Source organism: Indicator indicator, chromosome 11 (genome assembly GCF_027791375.1).
Source record: "Indicator indicator isolate 239-I01 chromosome 11, UM_Iind_1.1, whole genome shotgun sequence".
Classification (NCBI taxonomy): Eukaryota; Metazoa; Chordata; class Aves; order Piciformes; family Indicatoridae; genus Indicator; species Indicator indicator.
The window spans coordinates 8,032,078-8,056,378 of NC_072020.1; the positions used below are offsets into that span (position 1 = coordinate 8,032,078).

The 24,301-nt window shown below is 39.2% G+C and overlaps 1 protein-coding gene across 2 annotated transcripts in view; it reads right to left on the reverse strand.

Moving 5' to 3' along the window:
* OSBPL10 (oxysterol binding protein like 10) overlaps nt 1–8,949 on the reverse strand; it is an 88,268-nt gene extending 79,319 nt beyond the window's left edge. For both annotated transcript variants that reach the window (XM_054384874.1, XM_054384873.1), the window contains exon 1: nt 8,642–8,949. In XM_054384874.1, coding sequence (XP_054240849.1) covers nt 8,642–8,949 — 308 coding nt within the window. The remainder of the gene's footprint in view (nt 1–8,641) is intronic.
* Nucleotides 8,950–24,301: the final 15,352 nt, after the last annotated feature.

The following is a 24,301-nucleotide window of genomic DNA, read 5'->3' on the forward strand; positions in this document are numbered from 1 at the left end:
ACATTGATTGCGTTGAAAAGCAGTTAAAAGATGGAGCCAGGCTCAAAATACAACTAAATGAGAATGTGACTACATGTATTTCTAATAGGGTTATTTGGCAATCAGTTCTTGGCTTTGGAGCCTTTAGCAATGACCTAGAAGGGAAACAAACATTCCATAAAGAATGCTGATGACATGAAAATAAGCTATGATCAGCAAACAACATGCATTCCAATGCTGTTAAATAAAATCATCAATGCAGTGACAAAAAAGTCACACTGACAAGATCAAAGATTTACCCAAAAAAAGCATTCACTCAGAAAAATTCAGAGCAAGGAAAATCCACAGATTACTTTGTCCTACTAATTCTTCCAACTAACAATCAGTTTCCCCAACTATATATAAAACTATTGTCTCTGTAAACAAATAATTAACTGCCGTTTTCACCCTCTCACAAACTAGGCATGCACACACCATGCTAATCATGGAGCGTATTGCAGGCAAACAGCTCCCACAGCACTCCTTTTCATCACCTTCCCATCCAAAAAATGACATCTAGCTTATACTCTTTATTTTGACATTTCCAGCAGTCATTTTCATAGTATTATGCCTATGTTACCAGATCAAGAAGCGTAGCAGGTATCAGGAGAAAAGAGCATACAACCACCGAAGTGTTGCACCACTGACAGCTTAAGCTAAGCAAGCAGTAAGTAACAAGAGCATGGGTATGAGGATACCTGTCTGGAGAACCCAGGCAGCACCAGGGCACATGAAGTCTCAGTGCCACGTGCCATTAGACCAACAGTTAAAACTTATGAAGCAAAACGAATAACCTAGTTTTCAAAAAAATAATGGAGAACTAAAACACTAATGGTCCTTGATGTTTTTAAGCAGAGAATATTGAATCAGAGGAAATGGGATACATTACCCTGTATCTGATACCCAGTACAACCACAGCTGAAAGTGTACACATTTCTGGTGCTCACATGTGAGGAAAAACATTGAATAATAATCATAACTATCATAAATTGTTAAAATTACTGGGAGATCTAATTTGCAGTAAGGAAACTCCATTGGTTTAGAAATACCAAATACTGGCAAAAGACAACCTAACCTGCCCAAAAACCTGCCCAACCTGCACACAGAAATTAAATTTGATGAGCCGTTATCTTCCATTTCACACACAACCAGCATAATGAGATTCAGTGAAAAATCAAAGGCCAACAGGTATTAAGTACAACAGGCAATTTTTTAGGTTGTGATTAAAGCTGGGCAAATTGTTCCCATAGTTATGAAAAATCTTCTGTCACTGAAAGAAAAATTATTGGATAAATATGCAAATTAAATTAATACTAATTAAATACTGTCTTGGAAAAAGAAGTGCAGCAGCATTTAGAGAGCATTTACCAAAACCTTTTTTATAAGCACCAGTTAAATACTAAGCAAACTTTGCATCCCTGGATTAGGTTCCAAAAAGAAATCAAACATCTCAGTAAGATATCCTCAAAAGCCTCTAAGATCTGAAGCACACCACCAAGATGCTTGAAAATGAAGTTGTGGAAGTGTATTAGGACCAAAGAAACAACCTTAGCACTTTTAATGGAACCTGATCAACACTTTGTTTCATCATTCATACATATTTAACAAAAAAAAAAAAAACATTAAAACCCAATATTTACAACAACTTTTAGCATCTTCTTCACTTAGAAGGTTCCATCTTTTAAATACATTGTAAAAAAACAAAGTAAGAATATTAGGAGAAGCAAAAGCTCAAATACATTCTTCTTATTAAACAATTGTTTCTAAACTTGAAATGACTGGGGAAATCTTCTGAATGCTTTTCTTGTATATCCATAAAAAGACTCCAGGCACATTACTCAGTTTAACAACACTTCTCCTACATGAACAAAATCCATATTCATAAACTGGTGGGTTTTCTTAAATGAGCCAGCAAGTGCATGCGTGCTCCCTCTAACCACATTTATCACTGCATTGCTAAGCACAGAAATCACCATTCAAAAAACTAGCAGAAAAATGAGCCTGTAATAACAAAACTCAGATAAGGGTAAGTAAGTGCTTCAGTGCTGGTGCCAGCTGCCACTTTCTTTTCACTGTCTGAAAGCTAAGTTTGACATCTGGGTGAAAGGAAGACCACACTTTATTTTGGCTGTCACTTCATTCCCTCTGGTACAAGACTGCTGCTCAGCTCTGAAGTGCACTTGAATATCCCCAATATATGGTCTGAGCAAGAATGCCCAAGTCTCATTTGTTTTAAGCATATTTTTCCTACATTATCATCAAGCATCTTATGCATTAGATGATTATGCATTCTATGAACTTATCCTATGCATAGGCATAAGCAGCCCTGACACCATGTGACACAAGCAATTGAGAACAAAAAACTCAGGTCACCTGCCTGAAGACAAGCAAAATATCCATGGCAGTTCTCCAGCCAGAATACATGTCTCTGCAGTGCAAACCAATGCCTTAACCACAAGACCATCTTTTTCAATTTCACCCTGAGGTTCAAAGTTGTCTTCTATCAAATACTTCTTGTAAGCATTGCTGAAGGACAGAGAAATATGAACTTCTTTCTCTAACTTCACTGTTTGAATCCTTCTCCAACCTCTGAACAGAGCTGGTTTAGAAGCAACACCAAAGTTTTTCAAACTAAATCTACCAGTTGGTGATTAAACCAGTTAGGATTAATCAACCACTAAACAAAGACCAAGTGCACCTTAACAGAACATTCTATTTTTCCTACAAAGAAACTAGGGATATAAATTTAAAGACATTACTAAAAGAAAAAAAAAACCACCACCAAACAAACATTAATGATACTTAGAGGGAAAAAGTTTCAACAGCATAAAGAAAGGAGAGGAGGTAAAAAAGAAAGCTTACATTTGAATGCGATTATTTTTGCAACAGAGATTTCAGGATTAAGAAAAAATGATTAGTGCTTTAATCCAAAAGAGAACTCACTAATACCTAACGTTTTGACATTTTAAAATCCAAGTTTACTTGAAACTAATGGCATATATATTCATTTCTATAATGTAAGATATGTAAGCAGATTTCCAACAACAAGAGATAAAAATGCACCTCCAGCTCTTTAGAACTGCCTCCCCTTTTCCAAACTGGAAGGTTTTACGCCACTACACAAAGCCCTGTATAGATATGCCAGAAACACACTAAGACAAAAATTTGGAAGGGTTGGTGTTAATCAAGTTTTAGTAAGAACACCAGAAATCCCATTTCAGCAAACTTCACAAACATTAAACAAGCACATAGTTATTTTCTCTTTCTCACGTACTCGTCTACTGTTACAATCTTGACAGTATAGTTCGTGCTATGTTAAAAAAGTTTATTCCTCTAAGACAGACTTCCCCCCCAGCAGCTATGTTGCTATACCTGTATAAATACAGTTATATACTTTGTTCAGTAACCATCTACCAATATTTTTACCCTGAAAAAAAAGCTGTATTTCATTGATGGGAGTTTGACTGTTACCATTGAAGAATCAGCAAATATTAAGAGGTGTTAACTACCACAAAGAAGCCTGATAATCAGATGCATTAATCCCAAAATTCTGCAAAAAAAAAATGGACTAGCTGTTTCAGAATGAGGGAGAAGATATTACTGTTTGAAGTATTTTCATCAATTCTCCCTCTAAGAGGTCACAATCTCTTTCTCCAAAATAAATATAAAATTAAAAATAATAATAAAAAAACATCACACAGATTTGTAGGTGCTCTAGAACAAAACAGTGTTGACATATTTTATTGACATACTTAGAAAACAACTCTCCTAGAACAGCTAGAGTCAGAGCTGAGTAAGCTCTGGGAGCCAGGAAGTCAGGCCCTAAAGTACCACTAAGGCTTGCTGGTTCCTTTGGTAAACAGCAGTCTAGCTGCTGTTTGGGGCACTGGAGAAAAGGAAAGGTCTTTCTGTGATGGCAGCAGTAAGATTGCAACTGTTCTCCACAACCACACAAGTAAAGAGACCACAGCACAGCACCGTGAAGCCCAGTAAAGACATTGCATGTGCACACACAAAAGAAAAATCCCTGAATTACTCAAAAATACATTTTTGTTGACATACAAGGAGTGTAGCTAATCCCCAAAACAAGTCTGGGAGCGCCCAAGCACACAAAGTACATCAGGCTCAATTCATGCAGACTAGTAACACGATGTATTTCTCAACTGAGGAAACAAGGTCAGAGTACTGCTACGGACAACTCCCGGGCTACAGAACAACCTACACTGAGCAGATCAGCTCAGAAAAGCAACAACACCCACCAATGGGGACTCCATTTGTTGTTGTTACAAATCCAATTTTAAGCCCAGACCCAAATGCAGATGATCCACGGGCTTATACATGCTTGTAGGACAAAACCCTACAAGTAGATTTTGCAGGACATGAGATGATTCTGGAGACATATATTAGTTCCTCAAACCCTCAGAGGATCACAGGAAGTTAGGGGTTGGAAACAACCTCCGGAGATCATCAAATCCAACTCCCCTACCAGAGCAGGACCACGGAATCTAGCGCAGGTCACACAGGAATGCATCCAGATGGGTCTTGAAAGTTTCCAGAGAAGGAGACTCCACAACTACTGTGGGGAGCCCATTCCAGTGCTTTGTGATCCTCACAGTGAAGAAGCTCCTCCTCATGTTGAGGTGGAACCTCCTGTGCTGTAGTTGATATCCATTGCCCCTTGTCCTATCACAGGATGCAACTGGGAACAGCCTGTCCCCTCTGTCTTGACACCCAGCCCTCAGATATTTATAAGCATTTATTAACTCTCCTCTCAGTCTTCGCTTTTTCAGACTAAAATGCCCCAGGTCTCTCAGCCTCTCAACTCCCATTTGAAACACAAGCTACTACCCTCCCATACAAATAGAACAAGGCAATCCCAGTAGAAATGCTTTGTAACACTACTTTCGTTCTGAAAACACGATTATTTGTAATATCATAGTAAAGACCATCAAATGCCCAGATGTGTCAGATGAGACAGAAGCACTCCTATGTCAGCACACCTGTGTTTTATGTTAAGTTCTGCTTTCTGCATTCCTACCTGTGTAAATCCACAGAAAGGTGCAAACTTTAGTCAAGAAACTCTAAATGTCCAGGACCCCTGATACATTTACCACACAACAAACTGCCTCAAAACAATGAAACAAAAGGAAGTGTTCCCAACCATTTGTTATAAAGGTGAAGAACCTCACTCATTTCCAGATCAGGTTGTTCCTGACCTGCTGGAGCAAAACAAAGATTTCTTTAATAATAAACAACAAACCCTCAGAAATTCTTCAAGAAGTAATGCAGCACTACAGATTGACTGTATTTGAGGCCTTTAATTAATCAGTTAATGTTTATAAATGCAGTGTTAGGCTTCAGTATTCATAATCAGCTGACTCACCCAAAATAAGACTATCTTGCATATACTTCTTGAAGGATAATTGATTTAAAAAATTACAATAATTTACTGTAATTCAAATTATAGCTATTGCTTTAGACTTGTGGAGGCTTAGATAATCTAGGAATGCCTTTTATGTTCAATACTACATGGCACAAGCTAACATTAATACATTTAAATTATTTGCCCAAATGAATAATGAGCTTTCAAGAAACACATTCCAAATCCATGATCACTGAACTCTGTCAGTTTTTGCTTTGTTTTTCCGTTTATTTATATTCACACCATCTGGCTGTACTGATCATGTAGTTAAACAACCTTATGCCTTTTTTTCAGATTAAGAAAATGCAAAACTAATTTGTATGACCACACAATAACACAAACAAGCTGAACTGATTTGCAGATGCCAGCTATAAAGTCATTTACCAATTCTTACATACTGAGCTCCAGTTCACAGAGAACACACTCAGTAACTGAATGCTGAAGGCCAAACAGCTACGCTGGAACTCATGGATTACTACTCATTTATTGGGCATTACATAATAAGATCACTTTTGCCAGCCCAAAGTTTCAAGTGTTCTGCTTAGACCTTTTATCAGATTCCCCATCCCAAACAAGAGATACATACATTGACGGAAGAGACCAAGGAAACAAACTCAAAAAGTGACTTAGCCTAAAATCTCGTCTTCACAAACCACTCAGATTGACAAAATCTAAAACTGATTGACAAAGCATGATAAAGTAGCATTAGAAAAGACTGCTAAAAATGAAGACTTTAATTTCCAAGTGCTATGGTAGAATTTTTAAGTGACATTTATCTTTTCACAAATTATATATGCAATTACAAGCCGTCAGCCTTACCAAAGATTTAATCAGTTCCCAAATGAAACAGGCAGCTCTAGACTCAAAGATTTATAGGCAATGACCTCTATTTTGCAATTTCATCAGACAACATAAAAATCACAATAAAAAGTTACCATTTCTACAAAGACAAGTTTGAGGTGTCGGGACAAAAAGGGGAGAGGGTTGACTTCAAACTCTTAGTCATGCATTTTAGTCCTACATTTTAGGTATCAACATGCGCTTATCTGTTTTTTAAACAAAACTACAGGTGGACTGCATAAATCAACACACACAAGTCTAATGTGAACCTACCATGGAAGAGATTCTGGCTGGACGTGAGGAAGAAGTTCTTCACCATGAGAGTAGTGAGAGCCTGGAATGGGTTGTCCAGGGAGGTGGTTGAGGCCCCATCCCTGGAGGTGTTTAAGGCCAGGCTGGATGAGGCTCTGGCCAGCCTGATAGAGTGTGAGGTGTCCCTGCCCATGGCTGAGGGGTTGGAACTAGATGATCCTTGTGGTCCCTTCCAACCCGGACTGATTCTATGGTTCTATGAATTGCAGTAGCAAATTAGAATAAAGGATCTTCTCTATGTCTACACTGAAGCAATCTAGTTTTATGGAGATGAGTGTGCACCTAATTATAATAAAGGGTCCTTTACCTGGTGTGCAACACCGACTGACACAGAGTCAAGATACTTGCTTTATTTTGGTTCTGCAGAAATGGGTGGCAGGCCATAAATTGCAAATCCAGCACCCCATTAGCTCAAGCAGCAGCTTTTTATATACAGTACAAATAGCAAATAATTGTATATGATTGGTTACATATATATTTTGATGTATGCTCCATTGATTACCAAATTCATTATACTAAGGTGGTCCTACATTTAAATTATTCTCCTAAAGGTGTGGGCTTCATTAAAGTCACAACAGGTTCTGTATGTTTTCCTCTTAGTCGAAATGTGTCTCTGGTTTATGTAAAAAGGCTAGAAAGAGACACTACCTACAAAGTTTGACACAATTTTACTTTAAATACTGCTCTTAATTCCTCAGTCTTATTTCTGATTATTTTAATCTTCGAGGTCTTTCCCTCCTTTAAAGGCCTTCCATGCTTGTTATTCTGGTTTCAGACCAGTTCATTATATGCTTATTCAGCCTAAAAATTTTTAACTCAATCCTTCTGACATCAGTACCAGACATAACCATTATCACTGCTGGCACACCTATGCATGCCTTCCAGTGGAATTAAACCAGCTCCTGGAACCTTTCAGGACGTACTGCTACAGTCCTCTTACTACTGATGCCCCACATTAGTCAGCATCATAGCATCGCTGGTTTAACTCTGTCGCCTATAAATGCTTTAAAACTGTCAGAACACCAAAGTTCTAACCACTCACATGTTCTTACTGCTTGGTATCACCTAATACAAGCAACAGCAGGTTTTGGTCGGTTTGGGTTTTTTATACTGTTTTATAAACGTTTGTAACTACTCCTGTAAACGTTCTCTCTATAGTGTTTGCTTCTCTTCAAAACCATCAATGTAACGCTTTACTTAAAAAGGTTTTGATATTCATCATCTATCCCCACTACGAGGGCAAAGTTTAGTAACAAAAAGTAAATCACTAACAAGAAACATTCTCTCTTGATTTCAACACTGGATACAAATATAGCATTACTAATTCCACAGCGTGGCCTCAACTCTCTAAAAAAATTTGCTCCAAGACATAGATTCAAAACCAGACATTCCTCGGGTCTTCCACAGATGCACATCAGCCTGTCCACACCCAACAAATTGCAGGACCAGGGCCTGTCACTGCATCAACATAAATAAGGACTTGTCAGACTGCAAGGGCATAGCAATAGAAGAGATCTCACTGAACGCTAACTGTCCCCACTGTCCTACCTCGAGCAAAGAAAAAAAACACAAGCAATAAACACAAGCATGGCATTTTTCCCATTTATTCTGGGAGGCTCTCACCAGTTTTCATTTTTTGGTTATCCAAGACAACTTCATAAGAGACTGACGTGATAAAAAAGGAGCTTAAAGACGGGACGCTACCGGGAGAGCAGTATGTGCAGCCTTAGCCATGCCATGCCTCCGGCCGCACCTGGAGCGGCAGCGCTGGGCCACAGCTCCCTGCGCGCCAGCGGCCCAGCACCGCCTTCCTCCCCTCCTTGTACTCGCACCTCCGATTGGGGAAACAAGTAAAACAAAATGAAGGAAAGCGGCCGCGCAAGGGAACGGAACGTGGCTTCGGGCAAGACCGGCGATACAGCCTGGCCTACCTGCCCACAGCGGCCAGGGAGGGGTCGAGGCGGGGCGGCGGCGCCAGCTGCGCGGACACCATCTTGGAGCGGCTAGGGGCGAGGAGAGGCACCCGCTGGGGCCGGCCCGGCCGTTTACCTGCTCTGCCAGCCCTGTAGGAGGTTGGTGTATTTGCTGAGCGTCCCTTCCAGCACCGGCTCCCGCCGCTTGCCACCGCCGCTACCGGGCGCCTGCGCGCCCCCTGGGCTGGCCGCCGCCGAGCTGGGGCTGCCGCTGCCCCCGGCCCCTCCACCTCCATCCAGTCTCCCCGTGGCCGCCGCCCGGCCCGGCAGCCCGCGGCTGGCGGAGGACGACGAGGGAGAAGAGCCCGCCGAGGTAGGGCGGCTACTACTGCGGCTGCTGCTGTTGCTGCCGCCGCCCTCGCTGACTGCTGCCGCTTTCTCCATGGGGCCCCGCGGCGCAGGCTGCGAGCCCGCTTCGGCCGCGGTTGCCGCCCGTGCCCGGCAAAGCCCTGACTCACAGGCGGCGAGGAGAGGGGCGGCGCCCGAGGGATAAGGGGCCGGGCCGCGCCAGGCGAGGGAACCGCCACACCGCCTCCTGGCGAGCTGCTGAAGACAGTTGGGCGGTGGTTGGTGCCCAGCGTCTCGGATGATGCCTGGCAGCTCGAGCCAGGAGCAGGGCGCTGCCCTGCGGCGCGGGGCCGGTCGGCAGCTACGGGCCGCGGGAGCTGCGCGCACAGGCAGGGAGACACGGCTTAACACAGCCTGCCCGTGTAGCCCAGCGGCACACGGGAGTGCTTACGCACCCCCAGCAGTAACACCATGCGGCACAGAGGTGATCCCGAGAGAAAGAGTACTCAGCACACAGAGCGTGGAGCAGGCGTGCGGACTCACAGGCACAGGCTGATGGCCCTGGGAGAGGGGACCCCTGTGTGCACAGTGCCAGACCCCCGTGCATGTGGCAAGGAGGGGAGAGCCCAGCTGGGCCCAGCAAACGCTGCCTGCATCCCTGACACATGTGAGGAGCAAAAGAAGCTGTGGTTCTCTGCAGGGTGTACACATGAAACACCACCAGAGAGGAAGATTCCAGATCATAAAGCATATGACTGGCACTTGCAAAAGCTGTGCCCACCAGAGCACAAAGCGTAGCACTGACTTTCTTGGTACACACCGATACACATCACTGCCCATTACCACAGAGCGTGACACCAAGGAGATAACTGCCACACATAATATGTATCAACATACCGTATCAGTCATATAATTCATCCAGACTGCAAGAAACACTGTTGTGGGTTGTGTCACATCTGAAAACAGAGGATCACTGTAAAAAGCTAAGCACATCCTTGTGCAGTCAGCTCAGAATGTACATGGCTACATGCCCTCAAGATCACTTCTATGGCCATTTTTGCTGCAATAGTCAACTGCCTCACTCTTGTTACAATATGTATTTTCAGAGCATACCAGAGATGTAGTTATTCTTGTTAGCATTTTATAATTGGAGACCTGAAATACAGAGGACCCCACAGAGTCTATGACAAAAAATTAATTAGACTTAGCTCCTGTGCTCTAACCCTGTGAAAAGTTTTACAGTCCTGTACTAGAGATCCTTATGAGTGCACAGAGTGCCTCCTGTATTCTGTACCTCTTAAGATACTCAAACCATCTGAATCCACACACAGTTAGAAGCCTATGTTTCCCACATAAATTAGAATAGAAGAGAAGGGCTCCTAGCTTAGATTCTCCCAGTTTTCACTCTGGAAAATTCTGCCATATGTGTTGTGGTTCAGTAGCTGAAGTGTTGGGCAACCTGATCTTGAATTTTGGGTGGTTAAACGTCTCATGTTGTAGTTAAATACTGAGGCACTGCAGTCTGGAAACTTGAATTTTAATTTAGTATTCGCTTGCTGGAACATTTAGTGCGTATCTCTTGCAGTACAGACAAAGATTATGAACTCATTTATTTTTTAAACCAAAATAATTTAGAGTAACTACTTTTCCAGGTGAGAGCTATTACTTAAGAAGTTCATGTAAAACTTCCCAATCATTGTTTACTATGGAAAGAAACTCCATTACTACAATCTGAAAATCCTCATACTTAGGCTCATTCCTCTGATGACCACAGAAGACATTGGAATAAGCTAGGCATGCTCCTTGAGGAAGCACAGACTCTGCTTTCTGGAGATAAGGAGGAGACCTCTTCATTTCTCAGTTAAAATGACAGCCCAGAACAGTGGAACAAAATGCTTTAATGAAATAACATCAACCACTGCCAACACATTACCTATATATGTTCTAAATTATAGGTAATGAGTGTGGGGTTTTTTTGCCTTACACAGAATATATTGGAAAAGAACTGTGTCAGGAAAAGAAGCCACCATACACAGATATAAAGAAGCTTCTCCATACAATAAAACTCTAGTAACAATGGTTTCAGGGGGTTTCTGAAATGAAAGTAAATATATTATGTCCCCAGAAGAATTTAGCAATATCCCCAAACATTCTTCACTGCCACTAGAAGGATTACTGTGATGTGATGTGATAACAGGGTATAAACAAAACACAGGATAAATGGCTACTTTCAAATAGAAGGAAACCACTACCCTGAGTTGGGATCTGTGATTCTGGGATCTGTGTTAATCAGTATCTTCTTAAATCAGAATCCCATCATCCACTCAGTTAAAACTAGAATCAAATGCAAAAAAACAGAAGGATCTCCCAGTAGTGACTAAATCACTGATAAAATTGCAGCAGAAATTTCATGTTGCTAAAAAACAAAGTAAAACACATAGGGAGAAAACAGCTTTTACTGTGATTATGATCTACAAATTAGCTACAGCCTCTCAGGAAAGAGATATTGGAGTCATTTTAAATAAGCCTCTGAAAACCCCATCTAGTGTTCGAGGGTAATCAAGCAAACAGCTGTGAGGACCTCATTAGGAAAACAGAAATAACCGCACGCTGCTATATAAATCTATAGTACAGCCAGTAGATGTATCCTCTGCATTTGTAATATTCCTTCAGAAAGGACAGAGTAAAAAGAGAAAATATATAAACCCCAGTTCTTCTATAAGGAGAGAAATAACTGAGTAGAGTTTTCATTGAGAAGAGACAAGCAGCATAAGAAATGGTATTCTGGCTAATGGGTATGACTCTTCACTGTTTCTTGTGAAACAAAGGGCCAGCTGGTTTGAAACAAGTACAAAAAATAGTTTTTCACATGATTTGTACTTGTAAAAGTATTTGTTACGAAATGGTTTTGGATGCCAAGTGTCTACAAAGATTAAAAAAGCAATTGGTTTTTAAGAACCTTTAAACAAGGTTCAAGCAAAGTATTGTACACATATTCACAGTCACACCTGCACCAAGCCTGCTCTCACTAATGCTTCCCCAATTCTGTAGCAATTGAATGCAGCAGGTGGAACAGTGCACATCAGCATGTCCTCTGGTCCTTCTTCAGATCCAGTATCATAGATTTCTGCAGTTGAATGTCTAAAAGAAGCACTGACTCCTCTAATGTGGCCTTTTTCAGAACACAGTAAGAAAAATGTGATGCTATGTTCCACCTTATATAATGGTTTCACTTAGATTTAACCAGCATGTCGTCCATGAGTGGAACACTTCTGACCTGAACATAGAGAAGCTACCATTAACTTTGCAATCTGACAACTTTAGCATTAGCTTTGCTGAATCAGTATGCAGCTTATCCTCCCTCCTTGGTGCCTGTAAGCCTGCAACATATGCTAAACATGTTTCTGCCCACTAAGGATGAAATTCAAGATCAAGGCTGAGTTTACTCAGTGTCACTCTCTTGTGTTGTATCTCAGACCAGCGCTCAAGCTCTCTTTCATCCCCTAATTTCGGAGAGTGTAGTGGTTCCAGTGAAATCTGTCAGATTTCAACATTGATTATTCATAAGGCATGAAGATGAATATCACTGCAAAAACATACAGTTTAGTATCCATAGACTTTCTATCTGGGCACTTCTAATCTTACCCTAATTTGCAAAACCATGTTTACCATCCTAAAAGTATTTCCAAAGAGCATTTACACGGCAGAGAGTATATTTATTGATTATCCCTGGAAGTGTTTAAGGCCAGGCTGGATGAGGCTCTGACCAGCCTGATAGAGTGTGAGGTGTCCCTGCCCATGGCCAAGGGGTTGGAACTAGATGATCCTTGTGGTCCCTTCCAACCCTGACTGATTCTAAGATTCTATGATTATAATGCTAGTTTAGGCCACTTGGGCTCTGAATTCATACTCCATCAACATCAAATTGTATAGTTGTTTGATAATACTATAGAGTACCTTATAGCTTAAAAAGCAGTCTCATTCAAATAGGACCTAATCTTTATCCCCGTATTCATGCACAGCAGAGCTGTATTTTACTCACGTCATTTTTAAAAATACTATTTTGGTTCTGTTAGAATTACAGACAATAAAAAAGACAAAAGGCAAGTACCGTGCGCTAGAAATTTAAACCAAACCACAAACATTTAATTTTCCTTGGCACTGACAAAGGGGAAAAAATCAGTTAAAACTTTCTAACAACTACTTCTGCAGGAAGTACTTTAGATTACTAACTCCATTCTGCAAGCAGTTTCATCTACCAAAAAAACTAAATGCAACAAATCCAAGTTCCTAATGCAATATGACTGACTCCTTTTATACCTACAAATCTACATTTACATATTAGAAACACTGGTAGATATTTCAATATGTGTAACTGAAATATATAGACATGACAAAAGGCAGAGTATATTTTAAACACTTTCTGAAACTGCAAAATGTATTAAAACAGGATAATGTTCATTCCCTTTTTCATGACAATGTTTTAGAAGCTTGGCAGGTTATAGAGATTTCCTAGTTTTCATGAATAACGTTAATACAAAATGCAAGAACCTTAGAGCAAATCATGATACCTATATTTTAAGTGCTTTCTGCTATCAAAATAAATATCTAGTAAATTCAGTAAATTACTGAAATATATTTTGCCATTCAGTTCTACATTTTAGCTCTCACCAATAAAACCAATCAATAAGCATGTAAAAGGCAGTAAAACTTGACCTTTTTTTACCATTTGGGGGTTCATTTTCTTGGGCATTATACATTGAATAAGTCTAGAATGTGTGATGTATGCAATTATCCCACATTAGGGATGATATTTTGTTTGCCAAGGTTCACTGCTGAGTGATTTTAATTTTGCTGACAACAAAAATTATAATAGCTTGTGAAAAATTCATGAACCAAAACTTTCTTACATGTTACAGTAAGTAAGATCAGGGTGGTTTGGGGTTTTTTTAAAGCATAAAAGAATTGTGGCACATATTGCCTAATTGCTGAGGTAATTATTTTGTGGTCTGTGGGTTTAACACTGATACAACAGATAGGCAACATTATGTTCAGCATGATCCCACAGCACAGAATGGATTGTTGTCTTCACTGATTCTGAAGAACAGTAGAAACTGAGGTTTATAAAAGGCTGACAAGGTCATTTATCTAATCCTCTTCTGGTTGCTGGACAGAAAAGGTCATCTTTTTTTCTCCCTTTCCTGTAGTAAATTTGCTTGTAGTGCTTGCTTTCTTGTATCATGCTCAGCCTTGACAGGAGTATCCAGTGGAAATAACCTCAAACATGCAAACAGCTGAGTTATGATTCTGTTTCTCTGTTTCCTAGAACTCAGCTTTGATCTTTGACTTTTGAGAGCCTATTCTGCAAAACTGAATGTGCTTCAGATGCTACAGTGCTTAATATGAGAGTAGCTGCCATGATTTCCAAGAAATAAATTTTAGGGGTTTTAGAATAAACAAACTACAAGTTCAGGAAGCTGCCATTTTTCAACTTAACTTTTCCTGATCTTGGTCTTTTCCATAGAGGATGCCTGGAACAGGCACTCTTAGATTCACAAATCCAGACATTCAAAACTCTGAGCTCTGTCAGCTTCAATTAATCATAAATCTCCCCCTATAATTGTGATACTACATTACAGCCTAAAAATAGGGCTATGCTTTCAGACAAGGAGATAACATTAAAGTTATGAAAGTTGAGAAAACAGATTACAGACACTAAAAACCTGAAATGACAATAAGAGGAAGAATCCAGGGGTCTGCCTGCACAGACAATTTTCTTCCTTTATAAGACACACAGGAGACCAGGGAAATTTTTCATTTTTCTGACATTCTGTTTGTGTGAAATGAAGATGGAATGTCTAATCTTACTATCCTACTGAGGAAAAATAGGAACCACTTCCAAGGGACCTTGAAATCCTGATCAGGAGAGGTCAACCTCTAACTGACAAGACAGGCACTGAAGCTCTAAAGAAAAAATCTACTCACAAATATTTGAAACTGTCATGACAAAATAAACAATATAACAAAGCTTTGAAGGATTTTGATAACAACATTCCCCATCCAAATTAGACTTCACTTAATCTGACATCAAAAAAATTCAAAAATTCTCTAAGTTCTCCATATAATTTTCAAAACAATTCATGAAAATCAGATACAACAGATCTGAGGTTTTAGTATAAATATCAAATGCAACAGGAAGGGCCTACAAAAGATCGTATGCCCCTTGTGATTTTTTTAAAAGACTGCTTAAAAAAAATTATCATCAAAAAGCTATAAACTTCTACATATAAAACTGGAATAGGATCTTATTATGGGCAAACATCCCATATACTAATTTACTATAATTGCAGATTCCTTCATGTCATAAATCAAGTAGAGAAGGGCGTAGAACTCTATTTCTGACAGAAAAGTGGGGCATATAGGCAGAAGCAAAGACAAGAATCTGTCAGTTTGAAAGAGTTTTAGAATTTTTCTTCGCTAACAGTGAGGACTCACACCACATTCAGAGCACCAGCAAGGTTTTTGGCAGTTGCTATTGCCTTATTTTGCCAGAGAGATCTGTTCTAACCAATTTTAGACAACACTTTGATAGCAATACAAGTAGCTGGTCTACTTTAGAATTCCCAGTGGAGGTGGAGCTGCTCCAGTGTCAGTCTAACAGTGTAATGGGGAGTTTGCCAAAAAAAGAATAGGTTAGATGCAGTCTTCAGAGGCTGCACATCAACCTCACATGTCAAAATCCTAGCAGTTAACTGCCAGGAAGTTAAAAACCCAGGGAGATAGAGAAAATAAGTCTCCTGACATAACCACAAAATTTTCTCACTCTTATAGACCTTCAGAAGGAAAACTGATGTTGTTTGATGATGCAGTACACCAGAAATAAATCAGAGGTCATCAACCACAGAGAGAGACAATCAAGTGTTTCAGAGTAATTTGAATCCTAGGAAAATATTACAAAGGGAAACAGAGCTAAGCAAGTCAACCCAAGCCATTGCACTTTTATTTAGTTAACTCAAGATATACTAATTTCAGAACAAGGCATTCTAATTCAGCCAACAGAAGTAAAAATTCAAAATGCCAGTAAAAAGGGCAACTCAAGTATGAAGCTCACATCTGCAGGGTAATACGAAATATGCATACAAAGCTCAAGATCAAAGTCAAGCAAAGTAACACAAGAGTGTGTAGCCAACACAATCTAGGAGAACATGTCACAAAGTGTGTATAAAGAGAACTAAAAATCTTACACATTATGTCATTTTGCAAGGGCAAACTAGCAGAGTGCACAACAACAAAAATGAGAAAATGAGGGCCTCATTAATTTTGACTAATTTCTCACAGGAGTTGTATCAGCAGATGAATGGACTGTCAGCTAGAAAGCAAATAGGAAATTTATTGCTTTGTGCAGCAGTGTCCGTCTTAAAACTAATGTATTGCCACAATTTCAGTTTCTACTAAAACACCACTTATAATACAAGAGCAGCAATGGGACCTAGATCTCAGTGATCAGCTTTTCCCACTGACAGCATATATTAATTAGGCTACATTTCTATAAATCATAACATTGTCAAAGAAAAAAAAAGCCAACTTTTGGATTAAAAGGAATTAATGTCCTTGGTCTTACTAAGGAGGCCACACTCAGAAACAAATAGAAAGGAAAATAATTCAGGTTATTATGAAGACATCTTCCCACAGAAAACAGAAGTCTTCAGAAAGTATAGAAAAGAGCTGGAGAAGTTCAAGCACTTCACATTTCATGTCTCCAGGAAAGTTCCCCCTGGTTTAATATACCATGAAAATTGGAATGCCTTATTTAGGAAGCAAGTAGAAGAACCAAAAGAGCAAAAGCATTTAAATATCATGGAAAAAATATTCAACTTTGGCATGGATTACAAAGAATTCAGTTAGTACTTAAAAAGGGAACGCATGCCATTTCCTCAAAGGGAAGGAACACTCAGAGAACATGGCTGATGTCAAAGATTTTTCTTTGCTGAGTTTGTTTTCAAAATCTTCCAGATGCATCTCTAATAGCCCATCCTGAGAAGCTTATGTATTTCACTTTTCCCTTTGAGAAAAGACTAAATCAATCCAATGTTCTACTAAAATCTCGAAGGTTTAAAGGCACAAGAAAGTGTCCACTTAATGAGGTAATTAATGACTGCAAAGTCAGTTTTCCATTTTATTACTAATTGGACAGCTCACAGATGTCAGAAGATTTGTAATTGCATTACTGATGATGAATTCTGGATGGTCAAAGTGGTCAAAGTGTCTTCAAGGCCAAGACACCAAAAAAATTTTAAACTTCCAAATAAATACTCTTTCAAACTTGAAAGCTAAGTCATAAACAATGTTACTAAGTTCACTGTTAACTCCAGCAGATTCATTAGTCATGCAAGAGAGCTTTAAGGGTGCACAGACAAAGAATGACAATGCAGCATCTCTTCTAGCACTGAATATGAAGATCTGAATCTCCGAAAGAGCTGGTAATATTTCTTCTAAAAGATGCAGCACATTTTGTAGAAGTTGAGAAAAAAAATACAATTGAGAAGAGGCTTCATTATCTGAATGAAATTAAGATGAAATTGGAAACATCACCATAGTTCATCAGGGAATTTTTTATTATTCCTGCTTTCTTTGCTGTTGTTTCTTGCACACCCAAGTAACTAGCTGAGGCATCACTCAGGAATTTGGAACTCAGTGCTCTTTTGGAAACGCCTCTGTTGAGTAGGGACCTAATCTAGCTGTTAAAACCAATTAAGCTATCCATAAACTACAGATTTTTAGCTTTGCTGTGGAGAACGTCCCAGTCTTTCTTAAATATAAAGGGTACAAACTCAGGTCCAAAGTGTGAAATTTTCTTTTAATTACCGATTTTAAGAATTGCAATAAAAACTGACTCGTTAATTGTCTGTAAACTCCGTTTTGTGCCATATCTTGTTTAGAAACCTTCAGTCTAATGCCTCCTTTGTCTCCAGCTTGGTCTTTTGTTTAGTCAGTTTGCAGATAAAAGTCTGTAAACCAGTAAAATCCCCATATGCTTGAACTTAAGATGTGTATGACAGAATTTATTATAGGGAAAGAGCAATTCCCTCTAGTGCTAAAGGAGCTTCCTCCCTCACAGCACACTAAATTAATTTCCAGTGAAAATCATTCTTTGCTGATTAATATTGTATTCTTCTTATGAAGTTGTATTCAAGAGTCTATTATTTTTTGCCCAGCAAAGGGTTCACTCATGCAAGCCACCACCAGCCAGTTTCTGCAAGAGAATGCTGTGGGAAAGTGTCAAAGGCTTTACTAAACCCAAGGCAGACAACATTCATAGCCTTTCCCTCATCCACTAATTGGGTCACCTTATCATAGAAGATCAGGTTTGTCAAGCAGGACCTTAACCCATGCTGACTGGGCCTGATCACCAGGTTGCTCTGCATGTGCTGCATAATGTCATTCAAGATGATCTTCTCTATGACCTTTCCTGGCACTAAGCTCAGACTGACAGGTCTGTAGTTCCCTGGATCCTCCTTCCAGCCCTTCTTGTTGATGAGTATCACATTTGCCAAGAACCAGTCAATTGGGACCTCCTCAATTATCCAGAAACACTAATAAGTGATGGAAAGTGAGCACTCCCATCAGCTCTCTCAGTACCTTTGGTTGGATAGCATCTGGCCCTATAGACTTGTGTAGGTCGAAGTGGTGAAGCAGGTCAGTAATCATCTCCTCTTGGATCATGGGGACTTCATTCTGCTCCCTATCCTTATCTTCCACCTCTGATGGCTGGATACCCAGCAAACATATGGTCCTACCGCTAAAGATGGAGGCAAAGAAGGTATTAAGGGTCCCATCTGAGGTTTCTCACAGCTTTTTCTCACAACTTCACAACTTACAGAGTGGTCTAGTTGAAGACTAAAAAGTTGTGCCACACCATAGTTGCTTGTAGTTGCTTGTGAACAGAGGCAGCCAAAGCTTGGGAGATGGGGAAATGATTCCAGAGAAGGCTTACAGAAAAAGATGAGTACATAATGGTCAAGGCAACTGTGGGCTCACTGAGGGTGACAGTAGCTTAGTCAAAATGTTTTGTGAAAACTTATTATCTAAAACCCCCAAACGTATTAGCATTTGAAAATGGAACAACCTTCTCATATCTCTTACTCTTTTTGCTACATCAAATGTCCAAGAGCTCTCATTTTGCTTAACATGAACCAAGGTACTTTCTGATTTAGTACTTCAAATTTACTGTTTCACAGTGACTTTGTATTTTTTTATCATTTCACAATGTTTACATGGTTTTCAGTTCAGTTTCTCTTGATAGATAAGACAGTTCACAAATTTGTTTAAAAAAATTACAATAAGAAAATTTGAATGCAACAAAAAAAATCAATTATGGATCTGCATACAATTTCAGATAGGCGATGTCAATAAAAGCTATTAAACAGTAACAAACTGACTCAGATACAACTGTTGAGAGAATCAGCTACACACATACTGATCTATAGGGAATTGCTGGATACAATTATTTCTAAAAATCAGTCACTACATCTTTCTACAATGACCTATAATGTTTTTTTCAGACTGCAAAAGACTCAATATCTATATATGGAGAGAAATTAAGACACACGTATCTGGGTCAACATTCACTATGATCATAGAATCATAAAGTTTGGAAAGACCTCTATCAAGTCCAACTGTCAAACCAACACCAGCATGCCCATTAAACAATGTTCCCAAGTACACATTTTTCAAAGACTTTCAGGGATGGTCATGGAACTGCCTTCCCTGTCTCAATCCTTATTTTGGAAATTCCAAACTTCACATCTTGTGTTATTAAAAATTGTAGTGAAAGCACTGAGACCTTCAATCTGAAAGTGTAGCTGTATGCCAGTTAAAATTCATTCTGGATGTAGCTGAAGTCACTGGAGCACTGCAGAGAGAGACTGTAAGTGATCTATCCCGATTCCCAAGCACCGTGTCTAAACGACCTTTAAATACATCCAGGGTTGGTGACTCAACCACCTCCCTGGGCAGCACATTACAATGCCTGACCACTCTTGCTGGGAAAAAATTTTTCCTAATGTCCAGTCCAAACCTACCCAGTCGTAGCTTTAGGCCATTCCCTCTTGTTCTATCACTAATTACCTGTCAGAAGAGATCAGCACCAGCCTCTCCTTATTTCTGAGAAGGTGGGCTAGCTTTCTGAATTACCTCTTAACACCCTTTTCCAGGCAGAACTGGAATAAAAGAAATACCTTGATTCTGTGTGTCGATTGATTTTTGCGCACTGGTTAAAGAACCCAGATATGGGACAACACTATCCAGTGCTGTTTACCTAGAGATCCAGATTTTAATTTAATTGTTCCTTCAATAATACAATCCCTTTGCAGCTAACAAACTGCAGGAAAGATTTGTCACATGATCCAAATATTTTGTTACTAATAACTTGGTGCCAAAATTCTATGTAGAATTCCACTGAAATAGGGATAAATAGTAAATAATTTCAATTAATTCCTTCTAAACATCAATTATATTCTACACATGCTTGGTAAGAGCCCTTTCTATCTATAGGAACACAATTATGTGGATTGGGGCTGCACAGTAGTGTGAGGCTCTTTTTAGAGTTTTTTAAGAGACTGGTGTATGGAAGGCAGAGTAACCACTGCGCTGTCTGGAAGGCAGAGCAACCACATGAGCAAGAGCCATTATCCACAAAGCAGAACTTAGTGACGAGAGTAGGACATCACTGCAATAAGCACCAGAGCAGAGGCACTGGCAAGTCTAGCCAGCTGTAAGGGTCACATCAATAGATACCAATCTATGCTTTGCAAATTGAATTATATTTAAACACCAGAGAACTAGACCTACATTCTTACACCATCACTATTCTCCTAGCTTCCAAAGACAAAGGTCTTTGTTATTTTTTTCTTTTGCAAAAGCTTAGAAAGAAAGCATTCCCCCCATGCCATCAGAATAGTTTAGTGAATAAGGTGAGATGAAGAGTAGTTCAAGAAGATGAGAATGGAAGGTAGAAAAGAAAGGAATGATTTGAGGCCATCTGCACTTCAAAAAAAAAAGGGGGAAAAGTCCCACGTATTTAGAGCAAAGCTTACCTGTATTTTTTCTCTTGTAAGGAATAATCTTTAGTAGTGTTTATATATAGGTCAGAGTAATAACAAGCAATTCTTCTAAAAGTAGTTCTCTACCACCTAAACACCTACCTGACAGATACCCATATTTCCCAAAATAATGTTTGTGTATTGTGCTCAACCCATGTAATTGTGACTCTGTTTTATAAGAGTATAAATATTCCAGAGTACGAACCTAAGAGCAGTAAATTGCTTAGTCAGACATTTTCCTTCCTACGCTATATGGGCTAAGGCAGGTGGTCAACAAACATTTTAAGCTAGAAAAAGCAAATATGCACAGGTAATTTTCCTGTTTGATTTTCTGCACAAACAACTTGTGTGTCAACACAAGGTGGGGGAATAAAGTGCAGAAAGAGGAATGAGCTGCTCGGAGAGGATGGCCTTTTTATTGACCCAAAAGGTTTACCATGATATGACCTTAAGTAATTATGATGAAATGCAAAAGCTTAATGGACTAATTTGTAACAAATTACCATCACTAATAAGATACCTGAAAGAAGTACACCATGCTGGGCAGGTAGAGGAAAAAACAATACTATCAATATATAAGATTCAGAGAGAAAGTCTTCATGAAGCTAAAAAGAGACATTTATTTTCCATATTTCTTCTTAACGATTAAGCTTTATAATTTGTGCTTGACCTAGGTTCCCAGATAAATTAAAATTTATTTACCTTGTATGGCCTGCCAAAATGCAGTATGGTCTCCAAGCAAATATTCTTTCTTCTTTGAGAATAGAGGTGATATATTTGGAAGAGTGACTTATTTTGGAGGTGCCTACCAACCTTGCATGAGGTGGAGAATTCTCTAAAAATAGAGTACATTTGCCCTGATGTAAGGAAAAGGAAAACGTCCTTTAACTCTAAAAACACCTTCCTTTTGCTGGCAACTTTTTATCCTTGAAATCACAAAATAGTCAAAGTAGAGCAAGACTGGGAAGTCTGAGGTGAGAATGGGCATAAATGAGAAACATTTCAAGGGAGACCTGGCAAAATAAGCACGTATGAGATGGGAAAACAAGTTTTGTGAATAAAAGATGAAGAGAAATAGGGAGTGAAGTGGAGTAGGAGTTTAAGTCTGACTGGGAGGGAAGGTAAAATGTTTGTGTCTCTTGGCATATCCTGGCCTTCATGTGCATTTCTTTTCTGACTTTAAAGCTATCCAGCAGTCACTGGGAATGAAAAAAATCAAAACTAAAACCCAAACCTAACTCTTTCCCATTCTGCACACCTTCAAAAGAGTCAAAGACTGTGGAACATGAAAAGCACTTTCTTAATTCTATTATTCAGTTATATCTATATTTGTTTAATTTAAGCAGTACCTGATCCTCATGTCTGTGTTTAAGATCCTCCAGAAACAGAGGTGTGTTATGCAAATATTATTATCTCCTAGTCTTTTTCCCTTTAAGATCATCTACCTAGAGGCTGAGCTGTACTACTTAATCCATATCCATAATTAAGCTAAAGAGTTTATACTAGTGAAGTCAGTTTTGCCAGACACACACCAGAACATATGTTAAGAGAAATTCCTACAAAATCAACAGCATTTAGAATGACTCTAGATGCATTTCAAGGCCTTAATATGTTCCAGTGCAATGATTACCTAATTATATATAAATCATATTCCTGTCTTTTGTACAGAACACTAAGAATAAACTGAAAGGAAGCAGATATTTAAGACTGTAAAATGTATCCTAAGAAAATAGTTTTTTGATAATCTATTCAATGAGAAGATCAGCACATTAAATGGAAGTTTTCCAAATAGGTAATTTGGATTGTTTTCAGGAATTTGCAATTAAAGCTAAATATTTTATACTATTGTAGCTCTCTGGTATTTTCCAGTTGCCAGATGTTTCTGCTTTGTACAGGACTCTTTGCAATTGTAGATTATTACTGGCATGTTATTGTCTCCAGGTACTGAGTTTTGAAAGGAGGTTGTCAGGTTTTGATAGATGTTTGGATGCCAGACAAATAGAAAACTTCTTAGAAGAAGAGGAACAGGCATCCTAGCAGTATCTAGAATAGTTAAAGCAGATCAATAGCTTAAGCTCTATGTTCAATGACTCTGCCTATAAGAAGTGCAAATCGAGAATTTATACTACCCTTATATGAGTTGGATTTGTTCTTCTTAATGGATGTTTAAACCATGTTGCCGTTTTCATCAGAATGTATGAAGTCAAATGAAGCACTGAAGAAATTACATTGGATCAACAAACCACTTACATAAAGAGGAAAACTGGAAAAGAAGAACAGTGATCTCACCCATCCAAAATATATTTTTATTTTCTTTAACAATCTTCCTTTTATTTTTTGTTTTCTTTTTTGCTTTTCTTTTTTTCTCTTCTTTAATGAAAGTATAGGTACTACTACACTATCTGCTTTCTGACATGCACCAAGTAGTGCTGATATTGACTGGAGTGTTGACAGATCAGATCTGTCAAATCTTAGCGGTGGTTTAATAAATCCAGATGCCTGCTTCACCTGCCAGAGAAGATCATAACCGCTGCCATAGCAAAGCTGGCATAATGGAACATATGCTCCTGCTTCAGCTGCTTCTATACAATGCCCAGAATGACAGCCCTGACACTTAAAATTCAGGCAAACAGTTGTTTGGCTTGACCTATTAGAACCCATGGCTGTCCATCACTTCCATTTGTCTTGTTGCTGTATAAGGAGGATGGAATATGCACCTGAGTATTTGTAATTTCAATTTGTTGATTATACCTGAACTATCATGGCTACATTGTGCAGATGTACTCTTTTATATAAGAGGCTGCTATTCTGATTTCCCTGAGATTACTTTTCATGTTGTCTTTCTTCCTAACACATCTCAGCAGTTTAAGGTAAAATGCCAAACTCTGAACTCAAGCCAGTAACACACAAACTAATTTCTTCTGCCAATCTTTAGAAAAATACTAACATCTCCAGCTGAGGTGGGACAGCCTGCTAGAATGGGTGGGCTGTATCTTCAGTATCTGTGGATGCTTACAGTGATCACAAGCAAAACAATCCCTCACAGGACTCAGTAACAAGATGAGGATTTTCTACACATTATGAAATGCTACCAGTGGAAATGGAAGATACTAGTGCAAGCAGATTGGATTTAGGCATGTTTTTGTTGTGGTGTGTCATCCCCCCTTCTGGTTTAGTTTAGATAGCAAACCTGCAACGGAGTAAATCAAAACTCCACTTGAAACAGAAAGAGGAACACCAGGTTCATGCTGCTTATTACAATGACCTAAAACACAACCAAGCTGGTCCAAACTTTCCTCTCATGTAGCCTCTCACTAAAGGAGCACTTCAGGAACAGTTTACACTAT